Consider the following 25,663-nt stretch of genomic DNA (forward strand, 5'->3'; position numbering starts at 1 on the left):
TGGTATCTTTGGACTTGAAGAATACGAACACTGGGCTTTGTGTACTCGGACTCCAATTTGAGAAGACGAGGGTTACCGTTGAAATAAGGGTTAGGGTTATAGTGCACAAGTTGGTTGTTGTTGCACAAACACAAGATTGTTCCCCTGGGTAAGTGGGGTGGGCCCTGATCTCGTGCGCACGAGCAGCCCCCCGCGTTTGCAAGTTGGCGCTTTTCCAAGACGCGAAGCGCCAAAGTGAGACGCGCTCTGGAAAGAAAGGCTGATCCGCGTGCCTTCCATCCAATACCAAGCCCAAATGGAGCAGCCCCAGACATTTTGAACCTGGATTTTCAGACACGACTTTGCCCTGAGTGGCTTCGCTCTGTATATGCCTGGTCTTACCAGTCATCTCCTCCATCGAGCACTTCCAACCCTCGAGAGGAATCCCGTATTGTCCACACGTTGTGTCCCGAAGTTTAGGGCCTATGTGCACTCGGCTCGGCTGACCCCTCAACAACCTCGCCCTCCGCAAGCCACGCCTGTATCAACAGCAACAAAGTCGACGCCGACGACAACCGCCACAATGGGAATGTTTGAGAGGGCCACCGCCGCCGCTGCGAACCAGCAGTCGCAGAACTCGTCTCGTAATGCTAGTCTCAAGAAGCAGCTATTCCCCTCGAGTAGTCCGAATCCAGTCTCGACGTCGATTGCTAAGGTCGATGAGATGTTCCTCAGAGCCAGCCAGCAACCACCACCAGCACACCGTCCATCCCAGTTCTCGAGTACCACGAACCCTTTGAACAGCCAATCGTCCAACATCTCCCGCCCTCCTGTCACCAACCCCAAATCCAATACTCTCTCATCCATCTGTTCAACAAACGGGTCTTTTGCGGACAAGGTAGAAGTGATCCACATTGCGGATGACACCCCGCCACCACAGAACTTCACAAATGAGTGGGACTTGGACGAGGACGACTTTAGCGATGAGATCGACTTGGATTGGGAAGCCCCCTCTGCTCTGCCAGAGATCCCCCGTGCTCCACCGAAGAGTAACCCCCAGAAATCCGACCTGCCCATCCCGACGAGCGAGGCCACATTGACGTCCTGGCCCGACTCTTCTCCTTCACATTTTGCTCCCCCTCGAGCTCGAGCCCAGCCAGCCCCGCAAGCCCCGGCACCGAAACGAGAGTACCCATACCACGCCCAGCAGGCCCCCGAGGTTGTCAAAAAGCCCAAGAGAGAGCTTCCGCCGGCGTGGAAGAAGGAGCAGGCCATCACCATTGAAGATAGGGAAGCCCATGATCACCGCGGCATCAGCGAGGCGACCCCTGACGCAAAGCCCAAGGCCACTTCCTTTTGGGATGCAACCGCCAGTGCTGTAAAGGCTCAGAAGAAACAGCTCAAGACGCAGCAGAAGGGATCTGGCGGTGGCAAGCCGGTCACTGACGACGTATCCTGGAGTGATGTGCACGATGCTGTGGATCAACATGTGAAAGCAAGCAAGTCTTCCAACGCAAAGGCTGCCGCTATCCAACTGAGCCAAGAGCAGCGTCATGTTAAGAATCTTGTTGTGGAAAAAGGTCAGAGTGTGTTCTTCACTGGTCCGGCCGGTACAGGAAAGTCGGTCTTGATGCGATCCATCATCACCGACCTCAGAAAGAAGTACGCCCGCGACCCAGAAAAGCTTGCTGTGACGGCGTCTACCGGCCTGGCTGCTTGCAATATTGGCGGTATCACGCTCCACAGTTTCTCGGGTATCGGTTTGGGCAAAGAGGACGTCAACACCTTGGTCAAGAAGATCAGGCGGAATCCCAAGGCCAAGAATCGATGGATCAAGACAAAGACGCTTATCATTGACGAGATTTCGATGGTGGACAGTGACCTTTTCGACAAGCTTTCTCAGATTGGTAGGATTCTACGCAACAATGGACGTCCATGGGGTGGTATCCAACTGGTCATTACGGGCGATTTCTTCCAATTGCCTCCGGTGCCTGAAGGTGGCCGGGAGCACAGGTTTGCTTTTGATGCTGCTACTTGGAGTCTGTCAATCGACCATACCATTGGTTTGACCGAAGTGTTCCGACAAAGGGATCCTGGTAAGAGGCTCTGTCCTGGAGTGATTTGAATAAAACGCTTACCGGAGTCACAGGATTTGCCGAAATGCTCAACGAAATGCGGTTGGGGAAAATCAGCGACAAAACAGTGAAAAACTTCCAGGCCCTGAAGCGACCTCTTACCTTCAGTGATGGCATCCAGGTTACCGAACTGTTTGTCACCCCTCTTGTAGAAAGTCTGGCCAGTTTGTTAACGACTCGGTTTAGGTTCCCCACCAGAAGCGAGGTAGAGCGGTCCAATAAAGCCCGCCTGGACTCTCTAAAAGGGTCGCCTCACACTTTCCAAGCTGCCGACCAGAGTACACTTCCCGAAAACGTTCGGGAAAAGCTCTTTTCCAACATGATGGCACCTCCTACGCTCGATCTGAAGAAGGGGGCTCAAGTCATGTTAATCAAGAACATGGACGAGACTCTAGTCAACGGATCTCTTGGGACCGTGGAAGGATTTGCCACCGAAGATCAGTTTGGTATCGACAATGGTCTTGAAGATGAGTCTGACACCAAGAAGCGAGTGCGCGCTTTTACCAATGCGCTTGAGAACAACAAGAACGCTGTCAAGTACCCTGTGGTCAGGTTCCACGCTGTGGACGGGTCACAGCGCGTTCTTCTCTGCGTCCCTGAAGAATGGAAGGTGGAGCTTCCCAATGGAGAGGTGCAGGCATCCCGGAAGCAGCTTCCCCTGATTTTGGCATGGGCCCTTTCGATTCACAAAGCTCAGGGTCAGACCATGGAGCGTGTCAAGGTTGACCTGAACAAGATTTTCGAGAAGGGGCAGGCGTATGTCGCGCTCAGTCGTGCCACCACGCAGGAGGGCCTGCAGGTGCTCAACTTTAACAAGACCAAGGTGATGGCACATCCGCGTGTTATCAATTTTTATAATAGTTTGTATGGAGCGGACGTGGCGGTGAAGAAAAAGACGGGGACGTTGGACGACTTTGCCTATCAGAAGCCGGCGGTTGCTGCTCCAGCAAAACCTGCGGCTGCTCCGGCGGCTACTACACAGCGGCGGGCACCTGTGTATGATGATTTTGATGCGGATGAGGAAGAGGCCATGGCCTCTTTTGGGTGATTTATGCAAGATGGTTGGCCTGTCAGGGTAGGGTTGGAGTACGAAGATTGGCATGGCATGGCGTTTTCTTTTTGGGAGAGGTTTGGAAGCATTGTGATAAATAGGTTGTCTGGGCATGTATTCATTTTGAGTAGTATTTTTCCATTGGGGGGGTTAGGACATCACAGCTCGACGGCTTTTGAGGGGGGGGTAACATTAGGAAGGAGGGATGGATGATGATGGAACGGAGACAACTTGGGAGATGCCTGGGGGAATAAGAAGCTCCTATGGGTATGAAAGGGAGATTTGTATGTCTGAAGTATCAATGATGAGAAGGGCACTGAAGACAAATTAGTAGCTATTGTGTGTGTGTGTTTATCTGTTTGGCATCTATAAGATGTGGTGTTTAATGGAATAAAGACCAGGCCTGCTTTGTTTGTTCCTTGTTTGTGCCTTTCTAGAACATTTTGACCCGGAAGAATGGGAAGGCAAACTTGCATGAGACCGAGTTGTGCAGTTTGGTCTCACAAAACGATTCAGGGACCGTATGACGGTTGCACGACAGAGGGTGTGTCGTCCCCGTGTCGCGGGGTTTTAAAAGGTTGGGGGGGGGAGGAAGGTGCCCCGCGTTCTTTTGCAGGTGGTGTGTGCATTTTTTTAGGTCTTGGCAGAACAGCGGAAGGGGGCCTGGGCTCGGCCGATTATTTGTAACTGGATCTGAATTTATCGATAAGAAAGCAAAACGAACTGTCAACGGGGGAAAGTTGCGACGACCACCACCACCACCATCACCTACCGACTTGGGGAAGAAATTAAGGTCCCGTGCAAGCAGGACAGCGGGACAGTGGGCACAAACTTTCACCTACTGCACACACACAAAACAAATTCGGTGGGAGAGAGAGAGGGATATCAGACCAACTAAACGATTCTCCTTCAACAACCGACCGACCAGCCCAATTATCGAGTTCCCCCTCCCGAAAAAAAAAAAAAAAAAAAAAAAAAAAAAAAAGACGACTTTAAAATCCAGTTCACGAAAACAATACCCCACCCCCGAGGGTCACGAACCAAACATCCACCACCCCAAAGCCTCGCCCATCCATCATGGCCGAGTTTATTGGCCTCCAGATGCTGGTCACCCTCAGGGGAAACCCGCAGCCGGTCAGGATCCGGGGGACGGTCAGCGGTGTGGAGGCTGGGAATAGTTTGACGTTGAGTAATGGTACGTCTCCCCCCTCTTTTACTCCCCCTTGTGATGGTTGCTGATATTATTCGCAACAGTGTGGTTCCTCCAGACAAACGAGTGGAAACCCCAGCTCAGCATCTCGGCGAGCGAAATCCTCGATTTGAGTCACGATCCGAGTCAATACGCCCCTCGTCAGCCGGTGGTGCCCGTGCCTGTTTTCAAGCAAGAACCGCCGGTTAAAATCAAACAGGGACATGAACCTGCCGTGTTTATCGACCCTGCGATTGTTGCTGTGGGGAAGAGGCCTTCGGTTTCAAGTACTGGGCCGGGGAAGGTGGTTGTTCCTGTTGTTGTGGACAGAGATGCGACGCCTACACGGACGGTGAAGCAGTTTCATGCTCAGGCTCAGGGACTGGAGTCGGATGAGGATGGGGCTGTGGGGGGGGATGCGGTTTTGGAGTATGGGCAGGTTGCTGGTGGGGGGAGGGGGAAGAAGACGCGACCGCCGAGGAAGCAGAGGGTGAACAAGTTGAGTCAGGAGGCTACTGGGGAGGTTGAGTCGTCGCCTCAGCCGGCGGTGAAGACGGCGGGGAAGGGGAAGGGGTGGAGGCAGACGCCTATGCTGCAGAGCACGCCGAGCTTTCAGCCTTTTAACTCGTTGAAGAAGGTTACCAAGGGTGGGAGGGCGACGGCGGATAATAATGGGTGGGCTTCGGAGGATGTGACGGATGTGCAGGAGATGGGGGATTTCGACTTTGAGACCGGGTTGGCCAAGTTTGATAAGCGGAACCTGTTTGAGCAGATGAGGAAGGAGGATGTGGTGGATGAGGCGGATAGGTTGGTGTCGCATAACCGGATTCCGAAACCGAAGCCGGGCACGGCGGGGGGCAAGAATTTGCATTATTCGGAGAATGTGCTGGATCACCACCAGAAGGCGTTTACGCCGACGATACTCAAGCCGAGTAGGGAGAAACTCATACCCAAGGAGCCGAGCAATGATTTCTGGAACAGCGAGGCGGATGATGGGGCTATGAATGGGAGTGAGAAGTTGAGCGATAGGGCTACGGTTATGGGCAGCAGGCAAGGGTCACGGAGGGGAGAGGGGAAGATGGCGTCGAGCAGGAGGAGTCAGTCGCGGAAGGCGAGCGCTGTGCCGGGACAGCCTGGAGGCGGCTCTAGCAGGGTCAATTCTGGTGTAAGCCATTATCATCACCGCACGTCGTCTCTTAAGGGGAGCAGGCCGAGCAGCCGTCTTTCGTCACGGACTGCGGTCGGGGGAGGCAGTGGGATGTCTGTCATTGCTGACAAGAGAAAGCAACAGCTCTCGGCTACGGCTGCTACTAATGCACATCACGCCCCGCATCAGGGGTTGTATGTCCTGCCGTCTAACCGACGAATCGAGACGATCTCGGCGCTGCAGATGTTGAATCTGGAGAACATTGCTCATAATGAGATTGGGCTGACGGAGGAGATGATGACGGAGAATGCCGGGAGGGGGTTAGCGGAGGTGGTTGTTGGGACGGTGCTGGCTGATCCGGCGATCAAGGTTAGGCAGGGGAGCATCGTTGATGCTGCCACTGGGGTCTTGCCCCCTCCTACTGTGGTGGTGTTGGCTGGAAACAACAAGAGCGGCAGCCGAGCTGTTGCCGCGGCGAGACACCTCAGAAACAAGGGAATCAATGTTTTGGTCTGCGTGGTTGGGTTGGAGAGAGGGGAGAGGGACCTGCTGGAGGAGGTGAGGCAGCAGGTCAGGCTGTACAAGAACTTGGGGGGGAGGGTGTTTGCCAAGGGAGAGTTCTTTGAGCACATCAGGAAGATTAGCATACCCATGCTGACAATTGACACGCCGAGGACGAGTCTGGGTAGTCTGGCCAACCCAGCGCCGGTGATGCTGATTGTGGATGCGCTGTTGGGGCTGGCGATCAGCTTTGAGGAGCTGAGGAATGGGGACCAGGCGACGGTGTATGAGTTGGTGGAATGGGCGAACAGGAACGAGGCTTTTGTGCTGGCGGTGGATGTGCCTACTGGTGTTGATCCGAGCTCTGGGATGGTGAGCGTGGTCGATGGGAACAGGCTCTACGTCAAGCCGAGATATGTGGTGTCGATGGGGGCGCCGAAGAAGGGGTTGTTGGAGGCGATGGTGGCGGCTGATATCAATGAGGGGGAGGATGATATTGCTGCGGCTTCTGCGGTGCCGGACTCGGGGGAGGCGAGTTTGGCGTTGGACGATGCTGTCAGTGAGTGGAGGTTGTTTTTGGTGGATATGGGGCTGGGGCCGGCGGTTTGGAAGAAGGCGGGGACGAAGATGAGAAAGGGGGTGGACTTTGGGGAGAGGTGGGTGTTGGAGATGAAGTATAGGGGTTGAATGGGACGAATAGTGGTCCCGAGGGGGATCCTGAGGAGGGGAGATTTGAAATGTGGGGGGTGGTATATCCAACATCAGGGGCGGCGTGGCTGGCTTATCACGAGAGCGTTTCAAGCGACTTTGGAAGTCTTTTTATTCAGCATTTTGGGAGGCGTTAATGTGTCTTTTCATGCTCTCGAGCCATGGAAGCAGGGCGTTAGAGGTTCTGGCATTTTCAGGGTTCAACAAAGCGGGAAGCGAATCGAACATTTCCTTTGCATGGGGACTTGGGGGCTTTTTCACATTCAATGTATGTAGAGCATCAACACAGACATATGCATGGGAGAGAGAGGGTGGGGAAATAAACAACATTTGATCACTATCCATTTCATTCATTTGTGTTTAGTTTTGCAGCATGCCTTCCTTCTATCCACCTCTTTTCTCTCTTTGATATTTCTCTCTCCAGTAATTATCCAACCACGATGTTCAAGGTTGTCCCAAAGCATAAGGCTCATACTACTACTTCCCGATGGTCAAGAACAACCTATCCCCCACGTCTCCCATGCCTGGTTTGAGCATGCCACGTTCGGTGAGCTCGGCATCCAACCCGGCAAGCCAGATCTCTGTCCCCTCTGGCCATTCGTTCGCCGCTAGTTCGACGCCTGGCTTGGCTCCTAGGATGGATAGGACGAGAATACGCTTTGTACCCCATTCCTTTAGGGTCTGGATCGCGGCTGCGGAAGTCCCGCCGGTGGCGATGACGGGGTCGAGGACGATGGTGAGGTCGGGGGTTTTTTCGGAGGAGGAGGAGGAGAGGTGGTTGGGGAGGTTGTTGTAGTATTCTACCGGTAGGAGGGTGGAAGGTTCGCGGAAGAGGCCGAGGTGGTGGATTGGTGGGGGATGGGGTAAGAGGGAAGAGAGGGGGTCGACCATGGAGAGGCCGGAGCGGAGGATTGGGACGAGGGAGATGGTTGAGGGGGAGAGGTGGGTTGTTGGGTAGGTGAAGCCTAGGGGGGTTGTGTCCTGGTGGTCGGGTGATGGTTAGTTAGGGTATGGGGAAAGGGAAAGGGGAAAGGGGAAAGGGGAGGGGAGGGCGTACTGTTGGGCCTGGGGAGCTGGTGAGGGCGCTGGCGAGGGCTTCGGTGCCGAGGATTAGGGTTATTTCGTTGATGAGGGTTTTGGCGTCGCGGGCGGTGGTGGAGGCGGAGCGGAGTTGGGAGAGTTTGGCTTGGAGGCAGGGGTGGGTGGAAATGTGGACGTTGGGGGGGAGGGAGGACATCGTGATGATGGTGATGGTGGTGGTGGTGTGGTTGGGTTGGACAAGCAGAGTACACGACAACACAGAAGACGGACTCGAGATTATGGGATTAGAAAACAGAAGATCTTTTTGTTTGGAAGAATGAGGAGAAGATAGCTGACCGCGGATCCGGGACTGGAACGGGCAGGTGTCTGGTTTAACTACCTGGTATATCTTAGGTCTGATGCAAACGGCCGTCCGTCTTCCCACACACGCCGGGCCGGGAATTGGATACCAAGGGTTCCTTTTTCATGCTACGTAAAGCGAGAGGGTCGTGCCCGAGCTTGATTCGCTGTTTTCTGTATGCCTGGTGAGGTATGCCAACATGGCTTACTGCCCCGTCCGCGCCTCCGAGACAAGAGATGGCAAGCTGTTGGACAACATTGAAAGGCCCAGCGAACCAGGTACTGGCCTGTGACGACTTTGGCTCCGAGCTGCGATAGCGGTGTCTCTGTCACGGACAGTTGTCGGCTTGGAAGCTAGACCTTGAACGGGCTCTGTACCTGCCTCGTGACAGATGATCGGTGTGAGAACCGGGCGCCGGCGGGAGTCCAGGGAAGGAATGGCGGGGCAGCTCAGGCAGCTCCCGCATCCATAGATGCCGATATGATAACAGCTGCCGATAGCACTAGCAGGGGTACTTCTTAGAAGGCGGCCGTTTCCGAATCCGGAGTTTTCCTGGCATCTGATTGCACCTTCTCATCTTGAAATTCATTGCAAAAAAAAAAAAAATTTCGACTGAACCACGTTCCGCACCAAAGGTGACACGCCATGGTTCGAAACACTTGACTCAGAGAGAGACTTGTGGTCGCGGGGAGTTAGATCCCGGTGGACCAGTACAAGGTCACGTCACACAATGACATCGCAACCAGCAGATAGGGTCGCCTACAATCATGACTTAACTCCTGCCGAAGACGCAGGCATTGAGGGCCGCTTTCAACAACGCCCTGGGCCTTCACTCTCACGACAGACGCCTCACACCAAGTCCTCTTATTCACAAGAAGCTAGGGCTGCTCGACGCGCCTCAGCAGCATCTCGCGCCGCGTATGACGTCCCGGATACATATGAAAATTTGGGAGAGACAGCCAACATCCCACCTGTTCAGAACCCGGACGAGGAATCAGTTCATCGATACGAGACACTCGAGCAAGAAAGAGCCAGAGAACAAAGCTATGCTCGCGACCGCCGATGCCAGGATGAGGATCCTGAAACAAGGGCAGCAGTACAAGCAGAAGAAAAAGCCGAAGCAGCAAGCTACCCTGTGTCCAAAAAAGAAACTCAAATCTACACCCTTTCCTACCTGATCTTTTTCTCCATCTTTGGGACACTGGCCAGGCTTGGGCTCCAGGCGATTACCATCTATCCCGGAACACCCATCATCTTCACCTCTGTCTGGCCCAACTTTGCTGGCAGCATGGTTATGGGTTTCCTGGCCGAAGATAGGATGCTATTCCGGCAAGAATTGGGCAGTTCCTCATCAAACGGAGCCGATACCGAACGTGGCAGTGTGTCAGTTGACTCGGAGGGCGCGAGAAAAGCGCACCTTGCCATCAAGAAGACTATTCCGCTGTACATAGGTCTCGCCACGGGTTTCTGTGGATCCTTTACGTCTTTCTCTGCCTTTATGAGAGACGTATTTCTTGCGCTCTCAAACGATTTACCTGTGACCGATGCCCCCAGCAGGAGCGGAGGCCATACTTTTCTCGCATTTATCGCCATCCCTCTGATCACCATTTCCATGTCTCTGGCGGGCCTCTTCTTTGGGGCACACATGGCTATTTTTCTCGAGCCATATACGCCATCGCTGCCTTTTCTCTTTACTAGTAAAATTCTGGACCGTTTAATTGTTCTGCTCGGCTGGGGTTGCTGGCTAGGAGCGATCATAATGTCTATTTTCCCGCCGCATGACAGTTGGCGAGGCACAGCCACCTTTGCGCTGGTATTCGCGCCATTGGGTTGCCTCCTCCGGTTCTATATCTCGCTGCGGCTCAACAGTCGTGCGCCTAGTTTCCCCTTGGGGACGTTTTCTGTTAACATATTCGGGACGGCTGTACTGGGAATGTCATGGGACCTGGCTCGTCTGCCGGTAGGGGGAGTCATCGGGTGTCAGGTGCTGCAAGGAATACAGGACGGATTCTGTGGGTGCTTGACGACTGTTTCGACATGGGTTGCGGAGCTGGCAGTACTAGGGAGGAGACATGCGTATATATATGGCGCGGGAAGTGTAGGTACGGGACTGGTGATGCTGGTGGCCATAATGGGAGGTTTGAGATGGGGTGATGGTTGGAATCCGCTGGTCTGTACACATTAGAATATGTGTGGTGCTGTATCATATAGAAACAGTCTGCCAAGGTGTCTGTTTGTAGACGTAGTGGTGACAACCCCTGAATGGCCCCTGAGCAAGGATCATGGCATACGGAACCCTAACCCCAGATATCTGTTGCCCCTCCTTCACTTGTGTCTCAGCTCGTCGCCTCTCGACCCCGCAGCGCCACTGTGAGAGCAAGAGTCATCCAGACCACGGGAGCAACCAGCTCCGAAGCTGAAGCCTCATAAGTAAGAAGAGCAAACCCGGAGTAGAGGGTCTAAGTCAGCACAATCGCAACAGCGCCTTTCGTCCTACAACACCGTCCGAAGTTTTCCCGGTTCTGGACATAGGGACCGTGACTCACCCCACTCTCTTCACGCCAGAGACTGAGAGAGACCTGCAGGTCCCAGACGGCAGCCCAAAATCAACCCCTCTATCAACTCAAGTCGATTCACACGACCCCTCGATAATACTCCGAGACCACACAGACAAAATGGCTGCCCCACGAAAACCAACGCTCCCCGTTCCCGGCAAGGAAAACATTCTCATCACGAGTGCCCTGCCCTATGTGAACAACGTTCCGCATCTCGGCAACATCATTGGCAGTGTTTTGGTAATGAATTTTCTCTCCCATCGAGTGTTTCCAAACCTGGCTCTCACGGCCGTTCTCGCCCTGCGAGTCAGGCTCATATATTGTTGATGAAGACTTTCGACCCCCAGCCACTAACACCATCACCCATCTAGTCGGCCGACGTCTTTGCTCGCTTCTGCAGGGCTAGAGGTCTGCCAACCATCTACATTTGCGGTTCCGACGAGTACGGCACCGCAACAGAGACAAAGGCGCTTTCGGAGGGTGTGGATCCCGCGACTCTTTGCGCCAAGTATCACGCGATTCACAAGGAGATCTACGACTGGTTCCGGATCGACTTTGACACTTTTGGTCGCACGCCCACAGATGAGCACACTGAAATCGTGCAGTCTGTCTTCAAGCACCTGTGGAACAATGGCTACATTGAGCAGCGCGAGACCACTCAGGCATACTGCCCCGAGCACGAGTCCTTCCTGGCTGATCGTTATGTAGAGGGAGAGTGCTCTCTGTGCCATGACAAGGGTGCTCGTGGTGACCAGTGCGATGCCTGCGGTAACTTGCTCGATCCTATGGAGCCCGATCTTGATGCTTCTGGCAACCAGGAGACCAAGGCTACCGGGTGGCTTATCAACCCCAAGTGCAAGCTTGACGGCACGACTCCTATCAAGCGTCAGACCAAGCATCTTTACCTTCGGTTAGATGCCCTTCAGGGAGAGATTGAGACGTGGATTGCTTCGGCCAAGAAGGACTGGAGTGCCAACTGTACCTCGATTACCTATTCATGGCTCGACCAAGGTCTCAAGCCTCGCGGCATCACTCGTGATCTCAAGTGGGGTGTACCAAGTATGTCGAAAGCTAAGATATCATGAAAACAAGATGCTAACAGTTTCTTCTAGTTCCCACTGGTCTCGACGGTCTTTCTGAGGAGGACTTTGCCAAGAAGGTGTTTTATGTGTGGTTTGACGCCTGCAGTATGTTCTTCTGTTGAAAACAACATGTTTGAAGTACTGACCCGACTAGTCGGTTATCCATCAATTACCAAGACATTTACCGATGCTGGGAACCCGAGCGGCACCAACTGGGAGAAGTGGTGGAAGAACCCTGAGGAGGTGTCTCTCTACCAATTCATGGGCAAGGACAACGTGCCGTGAGTTCTGTTGCTTTGCAAAACTGTAAGCACCTGTGAGCTAACATTTGAACTCTAGCTTCCACACCATCATCTGGCCTGCGTCGCAGATCGGCTCCAAGGAAAACTGGACCAAGGTCAAGACCTTGTCCACCACCGAATACTTGAACTATGAGGGTGGCAAGTTCAGCAAGTCCAAGGGTGTTGGTGTCTTTGGTAACAATGCTCGGGATACTGGTATTGATCCTGATATCTGGAGATTCTACCTTCTCTCTAGACGCCCGGAGACCAGTGATTCAGAGTTCAAGTGGGAGTAAGTTCTATGAAATCCCAAGTTTTGATTGTTTGGCCTGAAGCTGACGTTTTCAAAGGGAATTTGTTGACGTCAACAACAACGACCTTCTCAAGAACCTCGGCAACCTTTGCCAGCGTGTCATCAAGTTCACTCAGGCCAAGATGGGCAGCGTGGTTCCCGACTTTGACCTTTCCAAGTTCCCTGCTCTCCAGCAGCACAAGGATGAAGTTGACAAGCTTCTCCATGAGTACAACACTACTCTCAGGGGCCTCAAGCTTAGACACGGTCTCTCGGTCATCATGGCGTATGTTCTCCTCTGTAGAACATGATGTGTGGATTTCATTCTAACATTCGGTGACTAGTATCTCTGGTCTTGGTAACAAGCTTCTTCAAGACAACAAGCTCGGCAACCAGCTCATTGCTGAGGAGCCTGAGCGCTGCAATGCAGTCATCGGTATCGCTCTGAACCACATTCACCTCCTTGCCAACGTATTGGCTCCTTATATGCCCGGCAAATCCCAGGCTATCCTCAAGCAGCTTGGTTTCGACGGCGAGGGCCAGACCGCCAGCATCCCCGATGTCTGGGAGGCTGATGCTATCAAGCCCGGCCACAAGCTTGGCGAGCCCGAGCTGTTGTTTGCTACCATCCCAGCGGCCAAGATTGAGGAGTGGCGCGATGCTTTCGGTGGTGAGGAGCTTCGGAAGATCAAGGAGGCCGAGGCTAAGAAGGCTGCCGAGAAGAAGCTCGCGAGGGAGAAGGAGAAGGAGAAGAAGAAACTCAAGAAGGAGAAGGAGAGAGCCGAGAAGGAGGCTGCTGCTGCCGCTTCTGGTCAGGCTGCTGCTCCCATTGCTGCTGGGGAAACCACAACGCTGCCACTTCGTCCTGCGCCTGCAAAGGCCACAGTGGAGGAGCCTGCACCAAAGAACTGAGTGACTGACAATGGGTATGGATAATGACCGGGACGATAAAAAGGCGTGTTAGATAGATTTCTTGGTAGCGATCCAGCCGGTTATGATGTACGGTTTTCTGTACCAACCTTGACATGTCCAATGTGACGATGTACGACTCTAACCCTAACCCAAACTCTTTATCTGAGTGAATTCACTTGACAGAAACATACATCATCACCTTCCATGGCCACCAAAATTACACCAAAATATCATCAGATCCCACCAACAAACAAACAAGAAAATGCCACCACCATCAGAAAAAGACAACACACCGGTCTCGAAGCCAAACCCACCACCAGACTACTTCCCCACCCCGCTGCCTCAATCCATCCGTTCCGACATCCTCACCTGGCGCTTCCCCAGGCCGTTCCACCAGCTCACCTTGACCGGCCGCTCCCGCGCAGCATGGCACACCTCGTTTGTGATTCCCGAACTGAATCTTCTTCTTGATGCTGGGCTGGTGGTGGGGGCTCACCGACCTAAGCATGTCTTTCTCACTCATGGACATTCCGACCACTGCCTGCTCACCCCTGCCTTCTTGAGGGCCGACCCCCCTCACACCCCGCCGTTGCTGTACTGCCCGGAGGAGATGGCCAGGCCGCTGGAGCAGTTCTTGCAGGGGAGCCAGCTGCTGAACAAGGGGTTTACTGGGTTTGGGGAGGGCGAGGGGGAGTGCAGGTTGGGGAGGTTGGGGAGGTACACCATCACGACGATGAAGCCGGGGGAGGAAACGGAGTTGAGGTATGTGAAGGGGCAGAGGTGGAAGGCCACGGCTGTGAGGTGTGACCATAGTGTGGCCAGTATTGGTTACGTCTTTTCCACCACGACGAGCAAGCTGAAACCTGAGTACCAGGGCTTGAAGGGGGAGGAGATCAAGAGGTTGAAGACGGAAGGGGTGGAGATCACGGGGGAGGTAGAGCAGCCTGTTTTTGCTTTCATGGGGGACACCACTGCTGCGGTGTATGAGGAGGGGGGGGAGATGGATGGGTTTTTGAAACGGGGGGTCAGGGTTGTGATTACGGAGTGCAGTTTTTTGAGGGAGAGCCGGGAGCATAGGGAGCAGGCGGATAAGACGAAGCACACCATGTGGAGTGATTTGGAAAGGGTGGTGAGGAGGTGGCCTGGGGTGGTTTGGGTGGTGATGCATTTTAGTTTGAGGTATGAGGAGGGGGATGTGGTGAAGTTTTTTAGGGAGATGGAGGAGAGGCCGGGGAACTTGGTGGTTTGGGCTGACGGGGGGTTGGGATGGGGAGGGAGGTAGAAGGGTGCACATAGACATAGATTGGGGGGCTGCTAGGTTTGGAATGGAGTAGTTGATGGGTGCAGTGTCACCTACTCGGTCCACATTATCTTTCGAAGCCTCTCCTTTTCTTCCTCGCCGCCAAAGATGACGTCGATGCCTTTTCGGGCGAGGTTGCATATCTCCCGACGGCCCAGGCCAAAGTGTTTGGCCACCAGGGCGTATTCGTTGGACAGTGGGCTGCCAAAGACGCCCACGTCGTCGGTCTATCCATGTTGTCTGTCAGCGGTTCAATCTCCAGCTCTTTTTGTTCCAAGACTTACACTTAAAACAACAACCACCTCCTCCACCTTCCACCACTCCCCAAAGTGACTATTCTCCCCGTCAGCATCTCGTCTCCTCTCTCTTTCTCTCTCAAAGAAAACTCACTGCCCCTCAAACCCCCCACGAACCATACCAGCATGAACATTACAACTCAGACACAACTCCAACCCCACACCCCTCCTCTCCCTCACTTTCTGCTTAACCCCCTCGCCCAAATGAATCACATGCCCCAACCTCTCCGGCCCCCAGCTCAGCAGCAAGTCCAACTCCTCCTCCGTCCCAGAAACCTCGGCCTCGGCAAAATGAAGCGTGACCTTCAACCCTTCCCTTTCCGCCTGTCGGAATACGGGCGTGAAAGATCTGAGGTTGTCAACCACAGCAGGATCCCCACACAGATCGATCCCCACCACGCCCCTCCCCTTGAACTGCCTGCAGAGCTCTAGCACCTCCTCCGCTTGGGCAAGGGTGTTCCTCCGGTCGACTGAGAGGATCAGCTTTGTCCGGAGGGTGCACCCTTCCCCGGCCTCGAATTCGGCGATGCAGCCGAGGATGGTCTGGACGTAGAGGTGCTTGGTGATGTTGGCGGAAGGGATGGCGCGGGGTGTGGTGCGGAGTTCGAGGTAGACGACGCCGTCGGACTGGAAGTCGCGGAGGACGGAGAGGGTGGAGTGGCGGAGGGAGGGGAGGTCGGAGATGAGGGTGTAGATGTAGGAGGTGAAGAGGGGGAAGAAGGTTTGGAGGTCGTAGTCGTGTTTGCCTTGGGGCATTTCGACCAGGGGGTCGGGGAGGGAGGAGGAGGAGGAGGAGGAGGAGGATGGCTTTTGGGACCAGATTTCGTGGAGGGTTTGGCGGGAGATGGAGCCGGAGAGGTGGGCGTGGAGCTGGGGGTCGTTTGTTAGTGGATGGTTGGGAATGATGGGGTTGATGGGGGGCTACCTCTATTTTGGGGAGGGAGATGAAGTCCATCTTGTGAGAGTTTGGCGGGGAGGGGTTGTTGTGGAAGTCACTGAGGCTGCTCAAAGTTGGATATGGGGCAGGCTGTGCTGTCGAAGAGGGTGAGGTGCTTTTGAACGTCAGGCATTGATTGGGTTGGTTGATGATTCTGTTGAGCAGTGCCACTATATTATGCGTGCACTATTACCTAGGTTGCTGTCCACGGCGTGGTAGGTGAAGTTATCACGAGTTCAACATCGAGGTCGTTGCCAAGCCAGGTACACAATGATCAGCAGCAGCGCCTCCGCTCTCAGCGGCCCCGTACGGATCCCGGGTGGTGCCGAGCGGGTGGTGATACCGTGACAGGTGCCACATTTGGAGGAATGCCGATCTATCTAGAACATTATGCAGCTTTATGTGCCAACTGGCAGCCGGCACTTTCTTGACATTTTACAAAAGTTCCCTTGTACACTGCAGCATGTCGAAAGAGTTCAAAAGGACCGAGGGAAGAAATCGAAGAGCACCCGGTAATGACTCGCCAAGAGATGCCAACAAGACCTGACAGCGCCGGTAGGCCGAGTGAGGTGAGGCATCATGGGCATATCGAGAAGTGGCAGTGGCAGAAAAGTTATTTGACCGAGAAAGGCAGGCTGGGAGAAGCCCGGATGTTGCAATCCCCATTCCCCACGGCCAATGTTAAACCGCGTGCGCCACGACTTTGCATTGGGGATGGCCAGGGTAGATTATCAAGCAACCAGAAAAAGCCCCTTTTCCATCGTCCATGCGCGGGTTGGGTGACTCGGGCGCTCGGAGGAGAGGGACAGTTATCCTGTCGATTGACTTGATTGGCGTGGAGTTGGGGGCACAGCATTATCTGGGTGGGTTAGGAACAAAACTCACTGTGTTCCAGATGATCGTATCTCTATCTGTAGAAAATTGAAATTCAAGATAGAGAGAAAAGAGGACCTTACAAGCAGATTGGAAATGGCCCGTGCACAGCTAATGTCCGGGCTGCAGGAGAAAGCCCAAGTCGGTGCATGGGCCCCACCAGGACAGAGCTCCCCTTCTCCTTGTCGCTCGTTCGATCCCGCAGCTTAGGTTCCTCCACCCAGTCCACCTTTAATTCAAAGCCTGCAGTTCGCGCCGGGTGATCGAGAGAGAGAGAGAGAGAGCTACCGACCGGCACTGGCATTGCTACGAATACAGAGATATTGTTCTTTGTAAATACCGTCCCGGCCGGATGCCTGGTATTGTTACTGCTGCTGCTGCTGCTACTGCTCTGCCGTGCATGTCGCTTCCAAAAGCTCCCGCAGATTACATTGCAAGATACTACTGGCTGCTGCTGCTGCTGCACTGGGCGGACACTGGACCCGAATGCACCTCGCTTGGCTCCGTGATCAAAAGACTCCAAAATACCTACGGAGTAGTATACCAAAATCTACCTGCAATACCTAGACTCCTGGCCAATGATAGAAGCAGTGTCTGATTACAACTGATATCCATTTCTATCATCAGTCTTCAACAACGTCTGTGGCCAGTGCGGTCTGCAGTGCAGTCAGTTCCAGCACCACGGCGCTGTGCAAGGGTGTCGATTCACCCACCACTGCCCCCCTTCCCAATCCAGACACGACTAGGTTGCGCTGGGTAATAATCGCAAAACTGGCCGGTCACCCTCCCGTCCGCCAGCCAGCCGAGAGCTGCCCTTCTTTTTTTTCTTCCTCTCCCTCCTTTTCCTGCCCCCGACCTCCATTGTTGACCAAACTTGACAATTTCCTATTCTCTGGAAGGGAATCTCGCGAATTGCAACCCCAGTGTTGCGATCGGTAGTCTTGTCTTGTCTTCCCTTGTCTTGTCTTGTCTGCTCTGCTCTGCTCTGCTCTGCTTGGGCCTCCCTTCTTGCTCGCCTCTCCCCCCCATCTCTCTCCACTTGCTTTCCGATAGTCATTTCATTCAGCACCGTCGGGTCCTTGCCTAGCTGTTTTACTGGCCCGGCACACCCACCCCTGGAGCTCGCATTCTTCCCCAAGAGAACTCCTGCATCCATTCAACCACACCCTAACCTCCAAACTAGCACCTGCTGTCTCAATCCTGCCGACATCGACAATCGTCGTCGACTGCCACCACCCGCGCGCGCCCATTCGTCAATCGGCCCCCCGCCCCATTGCAGAGACGATTGACCACCACCGCAAAGCACCGCAGAGATGGATCCAGGCCGACCGAACGATGTATCGCCCGAGGCGATGCAGGCACGCATCCAGCAGGCGCGTCGCGAGGCTGAGACTCTCAAGGACAGAATCAAGAGAAAGAAGGAGGAGCTGGCCGACACGACGCGTGAGTAAATGAATGACATTTTGTTCATCCGTCGCCCATTGATTGCCGACTGTGTCCCCCGACACCGTCGCCGCCATCGCCGCGCCCCCCTTTGTGCGATTGAATGAACTGCTGCTTACGCCATCATGTTTGCCATCTCTAGTCCGCGCCGTCGCCGCCCAGGCCCACGAGCAGATCCCAAAGAACCAGCTGATGAGGACGAAGAGGACACTGAAGGGTCATCTCGCAAAGATCTATGCGATGCACTGGTCGACCGACCGAAGACACCTCGTTTCTGCTTCACAAGACGGCAAGCTCATCATCTGGGACGCCTACACAACAAACAAGGTGCACGCCATCCCCCTCCGATCATCATGGGTCATGACCTGCGCCTACGCCCCGAGCGGCAACTACGTCGCCTGCGGTGGTCTCGATAACATCTGCTCCATCTACAACCTCAACCAGAGCCGTGACGGGCCCACGCGCGTCGCCAGGGAACTGTCGGGCCACGCCGGCTATCTTTCCTGCTGCCGTTTCATCAACGACCGGAGCATCCTCACCTCGTCGGGCGACATGACTTGCATGAAGTGGGACATCGAGACGGGCACAAAGGTGGTCGAATTCGCCGACCACTTGGGAGATGTCATGAGCATCAGCTTGAACCCAACAAACCAAAACACTTTCATCTCGGGTGCCTGCGACGCCTTCGCTAAGCTTTGGGATATCCGCGCCGGCAAGGCCGTGCAGACGTTTGCCGGTCACGAGTCCGACATCAACGCCATCCAGTTTTTCCCCGACGGCCACTCTTTTGTAACAGGTTCCGATGATGCCACCTGCCGATTATTCGACATCCGTGCCGACAGGGAATTGAACTTTTATGGGGTGAGCAGCGAACCCTGTCTTGTCTGAATTTGCAACTTATCAATACTAATGTGGCTTGATAGTCCGAGTCGATCCTGTGCGGTATCACCTCGGTGGCCACCTCTGTATCTGGCAGGCTGCTGTTTGCTGGTTATGATGATTTCGAGTGCAAGGTAGGACAGACCGAAAAAGAAAAAAAAATTCCCCTGCGTGCGCAAAGTTTGTGAGGCTAACCGTCGGTAATAAGGTTTGGGATGTTACCCGGGGTGAAAAGGTTGGCTCTCTCGTAGGCCACGAAAACCGTGTCAGCTGCTTGGGAGTTTCCAACGACGGTATAAGTTTGTGCACCGGTTCATGGGACGCTTTCGTAAGACCTCACCTCTTCCGATCTTCCGGATCTGTGACACCATGTCTTTTCAACAAAATACTAACAACCGCAACAGCTCAAGGTTTGGGCCTACTAGAAGCCCAACCGTGTGATGCCGATAAACGAACTGTCCTCCCATAGGGATACCCGACCCCCACCAATGAGCCGCCTAAAAGAAGAGAGGATTAATCGAGTGCCCCTATTATGTTGTTCCTAATTCAATCTGTCGACACACGCCCTTTTTTTAATCACACCGATCCGGCGTGGACTGCACAGGACGAAGTCACGATATTACCCCCCCTGCGCTTTTCATTTTTCTTTTGGCCACACAACGACACAATAACAACAACAACAACAACAACAACAACTCGCCCTCGCTCACTCACACACATATACATACACAACACGAAAGTCTCGGTTGTCCACCTATTCTCGTGTGTGTTTGGGTGGTATAAACTGGGGTTCTTCTCACTCAACTGGCTCCTGGCTTTTATGTTTTATTGCGGTGCGGGGGTTAAATGTTTGTTTTATTGCAAAAAAAGATCTTTTTTTTTTTTGCTATTGACGAAACTAACTTGAGGGCCCGAGGGACAGGATTGTATAGGTAGGGAGGGAGGGGAGATAGCAAGGGAAACGGGGTTGGGGGAGTGGTGGTGTTAGAGAACGAAGGAAGGAAGGGAGAGAAGTTGAGAGTGGTGGTGTTTGGGATGGGTTATGGTGTGGGGGAAAAAGAAGAACTTTTTGTCGTTGCTGGGAGAGGGAGATCCCCAAGGGTGTTTTTTTGCTGATTATCTTTTATTTTTCTTATTTTTGTTGGTCTTTTTTTAACTTACAACTTACTGTGTCCCCTTTCTTCTACAGCTTTGCTAACTAACCACACTTAACACACATTACCACCACTTGATATTTTCTCTTGCACCATAGTTCTTGGCGGGGTTTGTTCTTTTTTTTTTTTTTTTTTGTTTTTTGTTTTGTTTGAGTTTTGTATGGGGAGGATTTGGGGCGGGAGAAGGGAGGAGGGCGTGGAGAGGAAACGTGGTGGGCGCGGAATGGGTGGGATTGTAGTAGATCAATGGATGTTTTAAACTGATGATGGGTTGATGCGTATGAAGTTGTGTGTGCTGATGCTTACATTCGGAAAGCACTGTGGTTGTCTTTTTTGCTCTGGCGTAAACGTTCTGGAAACCTGGTGGGTAAGTACTACGAACATTTTCGCCATAAAAGTGCAGTCTGATGGGGAGGAGCAGAGATACTAGTTCAACAACACTCCCAGGACGTCGTTCTAGATGAGAGAGACGAAAAGTAGAGAGTTGATGTTGGCGAGGTCCTGTGAGCATGGACAACAAACCACAAAACAAACGGAGTAAAGGAAGAAAAAGCAAAAGAGGGACGAGTGTTTGATCGGCAACAACCTGCCCTGTGTTTTATAGCACCATCCCACTGATTTGTCGAGTATGCCTAGGTATGAAAGGTGGTGAATGCTGGACTGATACGGTCCCCTCCACCAGGATAATAATGAGGAGATAGCAATGAGACAATAACTGAATCTCTTGGAGGATTATGGCTTCCGACGGGGGGTATCGTTGGATATCTACCTACCTTGCTTATCAAGCTCGTTTTCCCCTGCTGGGTCCAATACCTAGCTAGATGCATAAAGCCCTGAGATTTCAGTCATTTCTGGTAGAGGATTTATCTACTTGTTATTTTCAGTATTTCTTTTCTGGCAACAGGAGACTGTGTGTTGGGGTCTATGTCTTGGCGTTGTGCTTAACGGATCTCTAGCTTTATGCTCAATCCACAGCCCTTTCGAGATATTGAGCGCCTTTCCAGGTCGTTCAACGTCTTCTGGGGACGTATTAGCTCTCTTGTCATAAATACTCGAACAATGCGTACCGTAGTCACCTAGGTACCTAGGTACTCTGGTATGGTTATCAATTATCTACTTGCTTTGCGGTACCACCATCCTTGACCAAATTTTAGTTGAGTACTCGACTCGGAAGATCCCAGCCTCGCTCTGCGTAAACACTGGGCTTGTCAATGCAGAAGGTAAACGGAGCCCACGAGATATACCTATGGCTCGTTGTATGGTAGTAATAAAGCTGGCCATCGATTTTGTCGTGGTGTTTTAATGTCGTGCTTTCACCAGCTTGAGGCACTTGAATATAGAACTAGCTTGTAACCATCTTTGGAAGTTAGACCGAGGTGCCTGCATAGATCTGACCAAGCTCGTACGAATGTTTGCTGGGAATATTGAAATGATGGTACGGGGCCTTGAGGTGCTGGGGCAAGATGGGCATTAGGACAAGACCGTGACCTCATATTATTTGGCAATGTGGAAGTCTTTTATGAGATATAATGACTTTGTGATGGGAAGATTGCCAACTACTTGAGATTGTTTACTCTCAGTGCTTACACATGAGAGTGGAAACTAAGGCATGGAAGAATACTTGGTCTTAATGCGGTCTTATTAGAGGCGATGTACTTTTGCGAACTAACTGCCACTGGCTTGGATGCTTCAGCATAGGGTGTGCAGTTCCTGGTCAGCCGTTATCAGGGTGTCCCAGCCTAGGAATAAATCCCTTCCAAGACACGGCGTTCACCGATGGCAAACTTGATTCAAACGGCTCAAGAACCTGATCGTTCTTGCAAGCTGGCTGATGTCATGTGGGGTCATGTCTATCCTTCATGCCTTGATGTTCTTCCGCGACGAAGATCCTGCCCGAGGTCCATGGAGATAGGTATCTGACGCCCGCCCAACTGTTTGAGATAGACTCAAGGAAACGATACTGTAGATCGGCGCTTTACAGTCCCTATTGTCATGATGCGGGTGGTTTGGGTATGACTAACACGGACTCCGAGAACGAACCGTGTTAAGTTGTCCCGTTCTTGAGATTTTCAGGATCATGCATTACATATACCACAAGAAGCCTGAGCGTCGGAACTCGACAGACATCTACCAACCTTCTCGCCGTGTCTGGCCTGTGCGCTGAGCACATTCATCCGTAGGACCGCAGATTCCAATAACTCCTTTTAGATACAGGGAAGGTGACATGATCCTTATGCAGGTACTATCGAGACGTGCTTAGGCCCGGTGCGGAACCATACGGGCGGTGACGCTCAGGGCCACAGCATCGGTGGTCTCGGAGGCTTCACGTCTCGAAATGGAAGGCTTCTGGAAGGAAGGAAAAAATCAGACAGGGTGGAAACACGCTAAACCTGATTTCTGGATAAACCCCACTCTCCTGCATCGTGCGGACTGGGGTCTGGGGAAACAAGGGCAAGCAAAAAAAGTGAAACACAGCATGAAACGTGTGCGATGGAGATCTGGCCAGGAACAGGACGTTGATCTGATTTTTGCCGGCTACCGATGGCGAAGAGTTCGTACTCGGCACCGAGATCTTGCCTCGTATGAGATCATTCATTCGGCTGATGAGGAAGCAAACTGTTGGGCAGTGAGTAGTGTTATAGTGAACATGACGTTTGATTTGGTTGTTCGGAGGAACCATAGAGCCTTGAACAGTGTTCTTCCGTGTTTGATGTATTGTATGGAGCACAGGAGGAGGATTCAGGATCCTCGCCCTCGGGTTCTCCTTGAGGGAGTGTGGAAATAATATGCATGAAGCTCAGCCTCAGCAATGCAGAAATTCCCATAGATCGGAAATCTTTGAATGCCGTCGAAATCCCTGGAGATCCTCGGCCTGGGGTCGCACGTTCTGGCCCTACACACTAACCTCCACGAGGGTGGTTTGTTCTGCCGAAAGATGCTGCGCTTTGCTCCGCAATCCCCTCAATTCAAGTCACTAGCAATGTGCTTCTCACCGACTCGTTACTTGTAGGCGAGGCCGGAACGTTCTCCATATCGCCAATGTTCGATTGGCCGCTTGAAACAGGAACCAGGAGGGCTGAAGATGCTTGAACTCTTACCATATAATAGCGATTATCTAAGATTATCCAACAGCTCCATCTCGCTCTGAATCAGAACTCACAAACCATTGTTGTTCGCCCTTGGCCGTTCAACATTCAACGTCGTGCCCCTCCAAGCCTCTCTCACGCCACGTTTGTAAAGTTCCGCGCCGTCAAGCAAATCTCCCGTAGGAAGAGATTGAGAGGCTGGAATGAGGTGTAGCTGAATCCTCGAAATCCTTTTTCGTCCTTTCTCGTTGGGCTGTCAATCCCTGTCGACCACGCGACGAGTGCAGGGCGCGAAGCCCGTGCAGCCCCTGCCTCAACCCCTTGCCGATCCCACTTGTGAGGTGGTTCCCACTTCCAGCAACCGCTGATGTTTGCCCAGCCTTTGAGCATCTTTCCCTTCTCCCGTCGCCTTCTGGAACTCTCGCTGCCTGCTTTTTCTGACACGGCGCACCCTCTCACCCTCCACTCCAGCGACCGATCCCACGCTCGGCATCCATTGCCTCCCATCCTGACGTTGCATTCGGCCGCCGCGTGGTTTGATACCCAGAAACTATCGTCTGCAACCGGCTATTCTCCCCCAGCGAACTGGCCTTCCCATCACACGACCCTGTTTTTCGCCCATAGCATTCAAGAACACAGTCACACAAACTTCCCGTGCCGTGATAGGATATTCGATTAGCGACACCGCGGCCCCTGTCGAATACCGGACTCGCCGTACACAGCAGCCGCCTGCCCTACCTGTCAACACGCAGTCCTTCCCGCTCCCCTGAAACCTGGCCGTCATTGCTCAGGCTGTCCCGAATATTAATTCACCACACCCCGCGCTCACACGTCCTTCGCTCCCCCCCCTTCTAGCCCACCATGTCGAACCCTACACCGGCCCAAGAAGAATTCGCTGCTTTTCTCGACAAGAATAGCCGTGATTCACTGGACGGAATACACCCCGAAGACAGAGCGAGTGCTGCTAGAGAGGCAGCTGACCACAGCGAAGACGAGGAGGAACAGTATCGCGCTCAGAAAATCGACGAAGCCATGAGGATGCCTACTATGGACTCTCGCACAGCGTTGCGCCTCCCACCAACGTCGTTCGACGACGGCCATTCTACTGGTGTGAAGGGTGTGATTGCCGACGCAAGATCATACGAGAATGCGCGGCAACGCACCTGGAAGGATAAGGCGCGCGCTGTTCGCCGAAGTGTCTTTGGTCTCGAAGGAGGCAGGCACAGCGGGACCGACAGCGACGCAAGCGGAGCTGAGGACGCCGATGAGGAAGAGTTCTTGAACCGCTGGCGGGAAAGCAGAAAGAGAGAGCTGGAGGAGGAGAGCAGGAATCCTGTGCGGAACAGGAGGACAAGCCCAAGCGTCAGGATGTATGGCCGTTTCGAGGAGGTTGATGCTCTTGGCTATCTGGACTCGATAGAAAAGGTTGGGAGGGAAACGGTTGTTGTGGTGTTTGTCTATGACCATCAGGTTTGTTTGAACCGTCCTCGTGCTGGATAAAAGCTTGTGCTAACTCAATAACCAGAGCGAAGTATCAGCGGCAATCGAATCAGCCCTCGTCCCCCTCGTCTCAACACATCCCACTGTTCGGTTTGTCAAAGTACACTACGAGGAAATCGAATTCGACAACGCCGGTGTACCGGCGGTGCTGGCCTACCGCAACCAAGGCGACCTTTTTGCGAACCTGACTGGCATACTGGAGTTGATCCCAGATGAGGATGACTTCGACACGGATGCCCTCAAGAGGATCTTTACCAAGCACAACATTTTGTGATTGCGTCTGGGCAGGTTTTCTTTTGTATGGTTTCCAGTTCGGTGTTGACACTGGGTCACGGTTTGCAGGTTCATGTCTGGGTCACTTGGAAAATCCAAGTCAGGGAAAGGGTTGAGAGGCTTTTATTTTCACTTGGTGGCTGGGGCCACCTCAGAGGCGCGCCCGTCTTTTACTCTTACTGGTTTACACATGACGGTCATGTTGGGAAGATGCGAGATATTATGAGATGACTACCAAAGATACCACGACCTCGAGGCTCCCCTTCAGGGTCGATCTTTTGCAAAATGATGGAATGGCATTTTTCAGTTTGGGTTAAACTTCTTGCATTAGTCTCTTGGTCTCTCTGTATTTGAGCTGCTGTATTACTAGGAAGCGGGAGCGCCAGCAGGTCTCGCTGTGTGCAAGCGGATAGGTGCAGTCAGGTGTATCACATATTGAAACTGAGGAACATCATCACCTTCACCATTCGCCACCACCACCACCACCCCGCATCGGTACTGTGATTCCCCTCATTGCCATCTAACGTGATGTCAAGGTGTGATGTGGGGATGGGAGATTGATGTTGATAACGATGACGGTGGAGCGCTCGGTTTGAACTGATATGACGGCAGGGAGCAATCAACCGCGTTCATGAAAGTCGTGGCCGAGCATTGAAGTCGACGGAAAGGAGTGATGATTCATCTCCACTGAGTGATTTGTTGCCTGTGG

The 25,663-nt window shown here is 53.1% G+C and overlaps 9 protein-coding genes across 9 annotated transcripts; 7 read left to right on the forward strand and 2 right to left on the reverse strand.

Annotated features, from left to right (window-relative positions):
* Positions 1 to 188: 188 nt before the first annotated feature.
* PIF1 (DNA helicase) lies at positions 189 to 3,481 on the forward strand. The gene is made up of 3 exons (XM_062950291.1): positions 189 to 2,075; positions 2,129 to 2,246; positions 2,301 to 3,481. The coding sequence occupies exons 1-3, from the start codon at positions 368 to 370 to the stop codon at positions 3,160 to 3,162; spliced, it is 2,688 nt and encodes an 895-aa protein (XP_062796290.1). The 5' UTR covers positions 189 to 367; the 3' UTR covers positions 3,163 to 3,481.
* Positions 3,482 to 3,839: 358 nt separating this feature from the next.
* Positions 3,840 to 6,689, forward strand: EDC3 (enhancer of mRNA decapping; the record flags this gene model as incomplete). The annotated part of the gene is made up of 2 exons (XM_062950292.1): positions 3,840 to 4,360; positions 4,420 to 6,689. Exons 1-2 carry the CDS (start codon positions 4,243 to 4,245, stop codon positions 6,687 to 6,689), a joined length of 2,388 nt encoding a protein of 795 aa, XP_062796291.1. The 5' UTR covers positions 3,840 to 4,242.
* A 269-nt stretch (positions 6,690 to 6,958) lies between these two features.
* Positions 6,959 to 8,935, reverse strand: QC764_706520 (uncharacterized protein). The gene is made up of 2 exons (XM_062950293.1): positions 7,768 to 8,935; positions 6,959 to 7,691 (listed from the first exon to the last, which is right to left on the reverse strand). The coding sequence occupies exons 1-2, from the start codon at positions 7,945 to 7,947 to the stop codon at positions 7,188 to 7,190; spliced, it is 684 nt and encodes a 227-aa protein (XP_062796292.1). The 5' UTR covers positions 7,948 to 8,935; the 3' UTR covers positions 6,959 to 7,187.
* QC764_706530 (uncharacterized protein) lies at positions 8,822 to 10,276 on the forward strand (the record flags this gene model as incomplete). The annotated part of the gene is made up of 1 exon (XM_062950294.1): positions 8,822 to 10,276. One exon carries the CDS (start codon positions 8,822 to 8,824, stop codon positions 10,274 to 10,276), a length of 1,455 nt encoding a protein of 484 aa, XP_062796293.1.
* A 490-nt stretch (positions 10,277 to 10,766) lies between these two features.
* Positions 10,767 to 13,358, forward strand: QC764_706540 (uncharacterized protein; the record flags this gene model as incomplete). Its single annotated transcript, XM_062950295.1, has 7 exons — positions 10,767 to 10,886; positions 11,018 to 11,705; positions 11,759 to 11,833; positions 11,883 to 12,009; positions 12,068 to 12,301; positions 12,360 to 12,587; positions 12,646 to 13,358. 7 exons carry the CDS (start codon positions 10,767 to 10,769, stop codon positions 13,211 to 13,213), a joined length of 2,040 nt encoding a protein of 679 aa, XP_062796294.1. The 3' UTR covers positions 13,214 to 13,358.
* Positions 13,359 to 13,475: 117 nt separating this feature from the next.
* On the forward strand, positions 13,476 to 14,495 carry QC764_706550 (uncharacterized protein; the record flags this gene model as incomplete). Its single annotated transcript, XM_062950296.1, has 1 exon — positions 13,476 to 14,495. The coding sequence occupies one exon, from the start codon at positions 13,476 to 13,478 to the stop codon at positions 14,493 to 14,495; it is 1,020 nt and encodes a 339-aa protein (XP_062796295.1).
* QC764_706560 (uncharacterized protein) lies at positions 14,483 to 19,135 on the reverse strand. The gene is made up of 4 exons (XM_062950297.1): positions 15,735 to 19,135; positions 14,904 to 15,679; positions 14,798 to 14,846; positions 14,483 to 14,740 (listed from the first exon to the last, which is right to left on the reverse strand). Exons 1-4 carry the CDS (start codon positions 15,762 to 15,764, stop codon positions 14,567 to 14,569), a joined length of 1,029 nt encoding a protein of 342 aa, XP_062796296.1. The 5' UTR covers positions 15,765 to 19,135; the 3' UTR covers positions 14,483 to 14,566.
* STE4 (G protein subunit beta) lies at positions 17,065 to 19,889 on the forward strand. Its single transcript, XM_062950298.1, has 5 exons — positions 17,065 to 18,062; positions 18,205 to 18,923; positions 18,986 to 19,075; positions 19,150 to 19,269; positions 19,346 to 19,889. Exons 1-5 carry the CDS (start codon positions 17,933 to 17,935, stop codon positions 19,364 to 19,366), a joined length of 1,080 nt encoding a protein of 359 aa, XP_062796297.1. The 5' UTR covers positions 17,065 to 17,932; the 3' UTR covers positions 19,367 to 19,889.
* A 3,099-nt stretch (positions 19,890 to 22,988) lies between these two features.
* QC764_706580 (uncharacterized protein) lies at positions 22,989 to 25,540 on the forward strand. The gene is made up of 2 exons (XM_062950299.1): positions 22,989 to 24,651; positions 24,707 to 25,540. The coding sequence occupies exons 1-2, from the start codon at positions 24,043 to 24,045 to the stop codon at positions 24,953 to 24,955; spliced, it is 858 nt and encodes a 285-aa protein (XP_062796298.1). The 5' UTR covers positions 22,989 to 24,042; the 3' UTR covers positions 24,956 to 25,540.
* Positions 25,541 to 25,663: the final 123 nt, after the last annotated feature.

The sequence above is a fragment of the Podospora pseudoanserina genome (assembly GCF_035222485.1).
Source record: "Podospora pseudoanserina strain CBS 124.78 chromosome 7 map unlocalized CBS124.78p_7.2, whole genome shotgun sequence".
In the NCBI taxonomy this organism is placed as follows: domain Eukaryota; kingdom Fungi; phylum Ascomycota; class Sordariomycetes; order Sordariales; family Podosporaceae; genus Podospora; species Podospora pseudoanserina.

Excerpts from the sequence above, each read along its gene's own strand:
- QC764_706560 (XM_062950297.1), bottom strand. The coding sequence starts at position 15,764 with ATGGACTTCATCTCCCTCCCCAAAATAGAG. Across the intron at positions 15,680-15,734 it reads TCTCCCTCCCCAAAATAGAG|CTCCACGCCCACCTCTCCGG; the intron begins GTAGCCCCCCAT and ends AACGACCCCCAG. Across the intron at positions 14,847-14,903 it reads CGTGGGGGGTTTGAGGGGCA|TCACTTTGGGGAGTGGTGGA; the intron begins GTGAGTTTTCTT and ends CGGGGAGAATAG.
- QC764_706580 (XM_062950299.1), top strand. The coding sequence starts at position 24,043 with ATGTCGAACCCTACACCGGCCCAAGAAGAATTCGCTGCTTTTCTCGAC. Across the intron at positions 24,652-24,706 it reads TGTTTGTCTATGACCATCAG|AGCGAAGTATCAGCGGCAAT; the intron begins GTTTGTTTGAAC and ends CTCAATAACCAG.
- PIF1 (XM_062950291.1), top strand. The coding sequence starts at position 368 with ATGCCTGGTCTTACCAGTCATCTCCTCCATCGAGCACTTCCAACCCTC. Across the intron at positions 2,076-2,128 it reads GTTCCGACAAAGGGATCCTG|GATTTGCCGAAATGCTCAAC; the intron begins GTAAGAGGCTCT and ends CCGGAGTCACAG. Across the intron at positions 2,247-2,300 it reads GGCATCCAGGTTACCGAACT|GTTCCCCACCAGAAGCGAGG; the intron begins GTTTGTCACCCC and ends GACTCGGTTTAG.
- STE4 (XM_062950298.1), top strand. The coding sequence starts at position 17,933 with ATGGATCCAGGCCGACCGAACGATGTATCGCCCGAGGCGATGCAGGCA. Across the intron at positions 18,063-18,204 it reads GGAGCTGGCCGACACGACGC|TCCGCGCCGTCGCCGCCCAG; the intron begins GTGAGTAAATGA and ends TGCCATCTCTAG. Across the intron at positions 19,270-19,345 it reads CCGGTTCATGGGACGCTTTC|CTCAAGGTTTGGGCCTACTA; the intron begins GTAAGACCTCAC and ends CAACCGCAACAG.
- QC764_706520 (XM_062950293.1), bottom strand. The coding sequence starts at position 7,947 with ATGTCCTCCCTCCCCCCCAACGTCCACATTTCCACCCACCCCTGCCTC. Across the intron at positions 7,692-7,767 it reads CCAGCTCCCCAGGCCCAACA|GACACAACCCCCCTAGGCTT; the intron begins GTACGCCCTCCC and ends CCCGACCACCAG.